At 50.9% G+C, this 9,641-nt stretch overlaps 1 protein-coding gene across 1 annotated transcript; it reads right to left on the bottom strand.

Moving 5' to 3' along the window:
- Positions 1-615: 615 nt before the first annotated feature.
- Positions 616-1,983, bottom strand: LTR84_006065 (uncharacterized protein; the record flags this gene model as incomplete). The annotated part of the gene is made up of 1 exon (XM_064849628.1): positions 616-1,983. The coding sequence occupies one exon, from the start codon at positions 1,981-1,983 to the stop codon at positions 616-618; it is 1,368 nt and encodes a 455-aa protein (XP_064703383.1).
- Between the last annotated feature and the right edge of the window lie 7,658 nt (positions 1,984-9,641).

The raw sequence follows: 9,641 nt of genomic DNA, 5'->3' as shown, positions 1-9,641 counted from the left end.
CGATCCGTTTTCGCTAGTAATCAGTGCTTCCCCCAACCATTTTTGCTGATCGTATCCATTTCTGATGCTGGATTGTTCATTGACAGCTAAATCACAATCCCCGTCCCCAAAACATCTCGTATTCACAATGAGAAGGCCAATTGTCCATTCTCTCAATCTTCCGCACCACCCCTACTACCGATGCCCAATCGTATTACCTAGGTAGTCAAATCCGTAACAATGAAAGGTACTGTAACATTGAATGAACGCAGCCATTCTGACCATTCCCCAAATCCGCATCGCCAGATTACGCGAGGAAGCGCTGGGTCCAAATCGTGGCCCATGCAATGCTCTCCAACATGAGGCTCCAGCGTGCTGGTCTCGATGATTGCCCAGTAGCACACTTTGACTGGTCCGTGCTGGATGTGCGAGCTTCACTAATTCGCATTCAGGGGGGTGATGAAGTGCTGAACACTCATTTGCCTAGTTCGGCCCCGGATGTCAGAAAGCGCTCATATCAATTCGGACCGCATAGATGAGAAGTCCCAAAGCTTGTGCACGAACACGCAGTGATCGCCGAAACCATGAGGATGAATATGAGTTGCTTCGGAAGGATGCTCGTCCAGGCGCTTTGACTTACTGTTGTGGATGATTTTGTCCCTGCCACTGTCCCAACTGTCCAGGCTGGGAGTATTGCGACGATCCCATGGGTTGTCCAGCACCGTCGGGATAATAGCCTGGCCTTGAGCCGTGGTAAAGATGAGATGGCTGTTGGCTGGATTCCCTACGGTCCTCATATTTGACCTGTGTGGGAGAAGGTTGACTCTGTCGCGTATGATCCATGTTTGGTTGACTGGAGTTCACTGGGTAGTGATTGGCGCGATATGGCACGTTGTTCCGTGAGTCGATGGAAACGGGGCTGAGGTTATCAATAGGTCGTTGCATGCTCATTGGAGGATACATGCCCGCTTGGGTTTGGCCTCTGTCTGGAACCATGGATGGCATGGATGTAGGCGTTGGTGGAATTGGCTTTGACGATGGAGGGATCGAGTTGTTGAGAGATTCATAGCTTCGGCTGTATGAGGCTTGATCATATTGGCTGTATTCATTGCGGCTTGGTTGAATGTGCGAGGCCGGGACGGGCGAAGGCATGTAGGAACCTCCAATCGATGGCACACCTATGGAGTACGGTGCTCCGCTTGGGGGCTGTTGCTGCGTCATCGGTTGATAGTTTGGAGGCATGTAGTATGGTTGCTGTTGCTTGTAGTCTTGAATGTAGGCTTGATTGTTGACTCGATAGCCATATGGTGAAGGGCCTGCATCAACCTCGTCCACATCCTCAATTGGCGACCGGAAGCTTTGCTTGGAAGTAAGTTCGGCTCGAGGTCGAATATACTGGAGATTGTCCGTCTGTGAAGGTGTTCGGAGATTGTTCTGGATAACATCGTTGACGTTGTAGTAGCTGACCAGATGGTGCGTCACGCCTTGTACAGTGACACTCATCGTCTTCTTGACCAAACCATCCTGCTTGAAGCCGTACGAGTCAATTAGCGATCCAATTAGTTGTCTTTCAACTTCAGTTGCTGCTCGCTCCCCACCACCGTAGGCTGATGATTGACTTCCACCGTCGGAGAAGGAAGCGGCCTCGGGTCTGGCATAAGGCTCTCCAGGTCGGCTGGGCCGTCGCTGTTGCTTTTTCATCGCCCGCTTTTTCTCGCCGGGTGGGAACGGTTTATCCAGCTCACGATAGACCAGAAAGTTTCCGAGTATGCGACTAGGACTCCAGGTGACACCGTCCGTCCATCTCTTGATGCCAGAGGCATTCTCCTCATAGATGAAGATGCAACCACTCCTGATCAGGCTGTTACGTTCTCGGTCATGTGGTCGTCGTGGAACATGTGAGAGATGGCCTTGCAGACATGCTTCGAACAGAACTAGAGCGTCTTGAGTCGTAGCTACATGACCGTGAAAGGTCGGCTGAAGTGCCGCTCCGCCGGTTGACATGATGTTAGGTAAGAAATGATGATCTGCAGTCGGTTACACAGACCAGACGGAGCCTTACGGGAGAGTTTCGTGCTTGCGAGACTCTAATCCTAAGCGAAACTCTGAAGAGAATGAGAGTTTACGCACATCAAGGTTGAAAGGTGCTGAGATATGTAAGGCCGATAACAAAGTTGAGTTGAGGAAGATTTAGAGTCGAGCTGGGGAAGGACAGACAATATACAAGCAAATAGGTTGGTTGGTTGGTTGGTTGGTTGTGGTTCTTTTCCCGGGTCTGTGCAGTATTGGGCTCAGACCAAAGACTAGATCGAGGAGAGCAGTGGATGTGACAGGGTGCTGATTCGAGATTGCCAGAAATGTACAGTAGGATCACTCCCTCGTAGATCTGTGGTGGAAAGGAGAGCCACAGGAATTAATGTTTATGCACGAGCCTATGGAGGTGCAGTTGATAGCAGTGAAGTCGACCAAGTAAATAATAAGTCGTTGTTTGCGGTCAAATGACACTTGAGAAGAGTATCTGGGACAAGGTTGTTGATCTGTGGGAGTTTGAGTTTTGACAAAGCGTTTGAGTGGGCAATAGCGCCCGGGCAGAATTAATTGTCCTCAAAGTTCGACCAGTGCGGCAAAGAAATGCTGGAGGCGTCCTGAGGGGTGATCGTTGGTTGATTTGGACACCTGAGTTCATCGGCCGTGGCAAGTGCTTGTCGCTCCACCCAGCGATTTGCTTTGCGCTGCAGAAGCCAATTTATGGGGAAAGGCCCAGAGACAGCCAGGCAAAAGAGTAAATTAGTGCCAGAGGTGACTTTTGGTTTGAAGTGGGCTCCTGTTGGTTGTGCAACTTAATCCAGGAGCACTTGGTTATCTGAATACACAATCCTTGGCTTTCAAGATGAGGGTTGATTGTTGGGCAGATAACAGATGTAATGCAGCGAAGCACACGGCGATTGTGTGTTTTTATGAAAGGCCGCAACGCGAATTAATAGTCAAGCCAGCTACTTTAGGCAAGCGGAAACTCAGAGGAGGCGTGTGTCAATTGGGTCTCCAATACTTTCGGCGGAGTGGACCAGGTAATCTGTAGTCGTAATGATTGCTGAAGACTTGCATTAAAAAATCGGCAGTGCTTGAGCCTTCAACAGCTGGTTAGGTGCTCCGTGAGTAGGGTAGGGATGGTCCCCAGTCGGTTACCCGTGAGGGAGCAATATCCGTAGAGACACTCCGTCCCTGTGTAGCGAGGTGGTGAAATCAGCTGGCGCGAAACAGCTCGCGGTGAAATAGCTTGCAGTTCAACACTGGGGGTCAGTTCGCTCAAACCGGCGCCAGGGCTCTGTCGCATGCCAAATGAAGAGCTTGGGGGTGGCTGTTCGTGAGGAATGCCCTGGATCAAGCAGACCAATGATGTGCAAAACAAGAGGGTAGTCCTGCCTCGTAAGGGCCAAACAGCGGCCAAAGTCAATTGCAAACTCTCTGTGAAAGGCGACAAGGTTCATAAGCGATAGACTTTCGGAAGCCTTCTGGGGGGGGACAGCTTTCCTGTTGACCTGAAAGACTCCGGCGGGGGTGGGTTGATAGAGTTTGAGGATGACGAACAGGAGGCAGGAAGTGCCTAGTGGTAACTCTGTTCCCCATCAGCTGGGGTTGCCGTCAAGGAGAGAGGTCTCATCGGCATCGGCATTTGAGAGACACCAGCATGGACGGGAGGAAGCTGAGGCAGACTTACCTTGGATGTGTCGTCTACGGGTGTGAAAGAAGCGGTGTCTCCGTGTCGAGAGTCAAGAATCGAGAGTCGAGTCTGAAATCCGTGGTTACTGAAACGATTGCGTAGTCCCGCGGTGATGAGAAGATGCTACTCCGTACACTGTCCACAGAATGTCCGCAGTAGGTTAGACGGAAGAAGTGGGCAAGATCTGACGGAAGGTCCTTATTGCGGATAACCACGAGCGCCAGCCTGTGGTTCTTCGTAGTGGGAGGGGTTTCCACGGGAGAACCATACGGCGGAATTTGTGGAACTCCCAACACCTTGCCTGGTCACTTGCCCCGGCAGTGGCACACCTCACCTGCAGCGATTCACCGCGGCGTAATGTTGTAGACGGTTGGGTCCGATGGATAGTGAGTCTGGCTATCCGTACTGGTTTGCAGCTTGAGTGGAAAACAGCGATCGTGACTACCTACTCGTAGGCAGCTAAAAGTTGAAGCCTTGGTTAGTGGCAACTACAACGGAGCAGTAACCTGAGTTTCTCGTAGACCCGATGCTGCTGCCCAGTGTGTGCGTGTCAGGCTCGTAAGGCGACGTATGGATACACTTACTCGTACGGAGGATAAGTTTACGGGTCCCGGGGCATCGCCAGGGCCCTTAGACCTGGGCTTGGGCTTGGGCTTGGGCATGGGCATGCATGGACCTACTCTGGGCAGGCACGGCTAAGGCTCTGGGGCCCACCGAGCAAACCCCGACTCCATTGTCATTACGGAGTACGGATACTTCAAGCTCAAGTTGGTCCCGTCGAGTGACCCACTAGTCAGTAGTGGCTTGCTTGACTATGCCACTCGAAACCATTTGGCAGGGCTGCCAGTGGGAGGCAGAGACAGATCGGGGAAGGGAACGCTCAAACTTGAACGAAGGGTAGGTAGTATCCGTATGCACGAGTCCACGTAAATGGTCCGTATCTGTATCCGTAATCAATACGGAGGCTAGTCTAGTCTGCCTAGTGTGCCCGCAGAGCCAGCGGGCTGGATTTGAGGCTTGGGTCATGATATCCGACACGATTAAAGCAGTGCAATTGGCATTGGCACTGGCATTGGCATGAGAAAATTAGCGAACCTGCATGATGGAAAGCTCGTGCAAATCCACCGATGCGACAACGGGGGCATCCGTAGATAGTCCACGACTTCGTACTACTCCGTACTGGATTATTATCAAAGCTGCGCGTTTCCACTCCCATGACCAATGACTCGTTGCTTCTTCCAAATCATCCCGAGTTCAAGAACCACTCGGACTAACGCATGTCATTTATACAAAGGTCGTCGGATGGTGGTTTTCGATGAGAAGCGGATACAAAACACCAACGCTCCACTCCCCTGGCCTCAAAATCGGTATTTCAGGATAATATCAGGTGCACCTCGTTGTGGAGGTGTAGGAAGCGTAGGTCAAACGCGTGTCGCATCAATTTCGTGCTCTCAGCCCCACGGTGACCATAGTCGTCAAGCAGCGATGGCGGTAGTCGAGTTCGCGTTCGCCACGATGCATGGGTCAGTCGGCCAAGGAACAAGCCACACTCCAGGCTTGTCGTACAAGAACCATCACGACCATCATTTCAGAAGAAGCAGATCGTCATTATTCTTCGGGGTTGCCCTCCCTCGTCCGGGGAATTGAGTCCAAGGACCGAAACTTTGAGGGTGGAATATCTACAGATACCATGTTACTACTATAGAAATACTGGTCTCAGGGATCGACGTGAAGTCTAGAAATTGAAGGCCACACAACTCTGGAACTTTGGCTGAGGCGTTTCGTGGATGGGCGACTGCCATTTACATCTGGCGTTATTCGTGCTTCGACCCTGGCAATGCCACCGATAAACCCGAACATGCAGTAGAGGTTCTATTGGGGATTGGGGATTGGGCATTTACAAGTAGCCCTGGAGCGAGCTCCGCACAACAGTCGTCATTCTTTGCTCAAGAACATATCTAGCTTGCCTGATCGCATGATGGTATGATCCATAATCACCGTAAAAGGAATCCGTCTTGATTTTGGTTGAAAGCGAACGTGTTTCCCATCATCATGAGCAATTCCGACCGGTAGATGCAGCATCGGGTTGACACTGGCTCACATGTATAAATTTCATGTCAAAGATACGCTAATGCATCGAAATTTGTAGCTAATCCGGATAGCTTCAATGATAACCGCCGATCAATGTCCAGGAAGAAAAACTCTGTTCTCAATCGCCCCTCGGTCCAGACTCATTACTGTCAGGGGGTACTGCAACATTAGACGAATCATCGGTTGTGCTGATGAGTCTCCCTGAGAGGAGCTTGAAATGATAGACATTAGAAAGGGTCGATCACAACGATATTTCATGTCCCCTCCATGCAGACGGATGCACGATGCAACGTCTTCCTCCGCAGCATTCCGTTCTCTTTGCAATTGCCATTCATCAGAGCTTTCTTCAAGACTCCATCATGGTGCAAAAGCGTCATGTCATAGGTCGACATTGTTTTGTTTCCTCAACCGGTGATGGCCGAAGGCTTGTTACGTAACGCGTAGGAGGCAGCATGTCACGACCGTGAGTGGCTCCCCGCGGTCCTCGTACTTGTAGTGTAGAAGTACCTTCGCACATCATGTCAGGAGAGCGCAAGACCGACATTTGGGTCGACGACATTTTTGACCTTGATACCACAAATTCTGACCCAAAGCCCACCAATCCACTGAGGCTGGGAGAACCTGAACGGAAAACACTGCCAAAGCATCGGAACACAAGGCGGAATAGCGGATCAACGGCTTTTGTTGGACCATGGTGACTAGCATTAGCGCCAGAGGGAACAGACGATTTTTGAAATTCACTGACTCAGTATCTAAGGAACTGTTGTCCAATCCCTGTGCCTCGGTTGTATGGACTGCCTACCAAGTATTCCGATTAAATCGGACCATCAGTCTGGAACAAAAAGTGGCGTACGAAGACAGGTGGTCTGTGGATCGTGCGCGTGTTCTCAATTTTGGCCGGTCATCCTTTGGTACTTGGTAGCTACTCATCACCCGTACGACGTAACTCGCACGTTGACAGTGACACCAATGGAGCTGAACATGGCCCAAGGCCCAAGGGACATGCGTGACCCAAGCGAATGGTTCGGGATCTTGGACCCTGCTGTCCACCATCGCACTAGGGTGAACTAAAAAAGGTGAGAGGATTCCCAGAGAATGGGAAAGTCAAGGGACCCATTTGGTCCTGGTCGTGGGCTGTGCTTGTGAAGATAATTTCATGAGTGGCGTCAGAGACTGTCAGTCTTTGCTAGTTTGGTTCTCGGCGGCGGACAGTCGGGTGCGCTGCAACACTGAATGTGGCCACAAACCAAGTCCAAGTCCAAGTTCTCGATCGCTGCATGGGAGAAAGATGCAGTGAGCACGGAGCACTATCAGAATATGCTGTTACCATCACGAGGTCCACATGCAGAATGCACCCCTGTAATACAGGTCGTGAACAACGCGAACTGTACGCTAAGTTCAATCACTCCCTGATCCCCGGGACACGCTAAATCGCTTCAAGACATTGAATGAGGTTATCATCTCCGTACTCCGCTTGTGATGGATACAAAGATACCTCACAAACCAAAGATGCCTAGTGAAGCCCTCCCTGGCACCTGCCCTTATAGGTGTGTTTTAACAAATGGCTCGTCGCCAACGCATGGTTTTGCCGTCCATGGTATGTATCCGTGCCTGCCTAATAGCCTGCCTAGTCTGTGTAGCGCTTGTCAACTATCGACTCGACAGATGTTCGTCAGATTGTTGCAGTCCGCTGTGCTTCAAGAGGTACGTATCTAAGACCAAGCAGGGGCAGGAGCGAACCTAGAAAGACCTCAGAGTCACTCACGAGTCACGAGTCACGAGTGTTCGAATAGGAAGGTGACGAGGAGAATTGCGGCTCATGCTGCAACTCACAAGGCCATTGATTTCGACGAGCTTCAAGCCTCACCCGCCGCTGTCTGTTGTATAATGCAATGAGAACGTTTTTTATGATCAGAGTTTCAGGGCAACTGCGAGTACCTCGTATCTCCCAATTGGCAACGCGAAACTGCTGCACTGTAAATCCAGCTTCTACGAATACACGTACAATGCGAGACTCTAATCGTAAAGATACTTTGCGAGTAAGCTTCGCCATACACTACCAAGTACTACTCGTACTATCGAAGCATTCCCTCCAGGATTCCCCGCAAAACAGTAGATTCGAGTGCGCAGATCTCCCTCGTATCATACAAAGTAAGAACTTTTACGGCAGCACCCCCGAAACCCAACCAGCAACTGGTCAAGAGAACCCCCCTCTCCTAGGTTGGATCTTCGAGGTACCTAGGGATCTAATAAGGGGCTGGTTGTGCTGCTGACATGTACCAAGCACCGAGTACCCAGCCCAAACACAGCAACACCTTCCTCGAGATACACATCATCATGTACCTACTCATTCCCGCCCATTTACTTCACGACTTCTCGGGACCCTAGGCTTTCGAACGGGATCATTCGTAGGCACATGTCATGGCCCTACGTCGACTCTGGAGGCACCGCTGCGTTCAACAAATGTACATCAATGCTTGTAGGACACAAAGTACGGCAAACGGCGCATCTCATGTCAAGTAAATGGCTCATGTTGCGGTTCTCGAAACGCGGTCAACTAACACCAGGAACGGCGCACTCGGTGCTACTACTACTTCCCATGAGTAATCATCATGGCTAGGTACCCCTCCAGGCTTTCGCGTCCAGGGCACAGGTTGCTGAAGTCTATGAGCGACTTCGTAATAGATTTTGCGGGCCGAACAAGCTTTATCTCGCCTTAGTGGGGTTGGATTCAAGCTCTCCGCCCGCGGCATGCCTAACTACAAACCACCATTCAGGCTGGTTCAACCCACTCCCAAGGATGGAATGGCCAAAAAGCAGTCTATCCTAGACTCCTAGGTACGTGCCCAATAAACTTTTGATCTTCAAGAAGCAACTTCAGACGCTAGGGTAACTTTTGCGCCTACTTGCTTCCAGCCAGGCTGTGAGGCTACACCCCACCTCGAAAGGGCACACGCATGCGCATGATAGGTAGGCACCCAAGGAAGCAGTGAACGATCAACAAAGGCACCATGATCCCAGTTAATACATGTGCAACTACGACTACCAAGGACTGACTCATGCATGATCATTGAAACATCAAGCTCCAACACAGGAGTAACTCCTTGTCTGAACACCTTGCCACAGACAGGTTCGAGTCTCCAGCGAGCATGAATAAACAATCATGCTTCCACGTGGTTATTCAGAATGTACCTGTTGTACGAATACAAGCATCATTGAGCCCAAGCCATCGTTGCATCCCGTTGTATCCGTACGAAGTGCTTTGAAGACCAGGGAAGCACGACTTGTGTGGAAATCAAACGCTGCACCTGTCCATCTGACAGTATCCACAGCATTAGGGAAGCGACCTGTCATGTCCAGCCGGTAGGTCACTTGTACAGCCAACCCCTGGTACATATTGAGAAAGAGGATCTCAATTCCGTGGATAGTGATTGAACGACAGTCGACCGGGTCCGATCGATGGGCGAGCTAGGCCCGCCAACTCTGGGACTACTGCCACCCTAGCTAGCCGGGTATCTCACTATCAATTTTTAGCGCTTCTTCTTCATTTCTTCAATGCGCACTGCCGATGTCTAACAACGATCTGGAACCGACTCCCATTCAATAATTGCCGCAAAAGACATGCCTCCTGTCTCCGCCCAGTGACATACTCTAACTACCGTGTCGCAGCGCCCCTCCCCACCACCCTCAGGGCTTCCAAAACGGTTTGTCCACTAATGAGCACCCTCCGTTCCCGCTGCTTCAGCTCCCCTGGCTTTACGGAATACGCAGGAGGATTAATCGAGCTGAAGCGACCCCACTACGGTTCCAACTGCCATTGATTCGTCCCCAAAAAACTTTGCCACAGTCA

This window comes from Exophiala bonariae (assembly GCF_035927105.1).
Source record: "Exophiala bonariae strain CCFEE 5792 chromosome Unknown scaffold_23, whole genome shotgun sequence".
NCBI lineage: Eukaryota > Fungi > Ascomycota > Eurotiomycetes > Chaetothyriales > Herpotrichiellaceae > Exophiala > Exophiala bonariae.
Note: the sequence above shows the minus strand (reverse complement) of the source record. Positions and strands in the feature narration are given on the sequence as shown.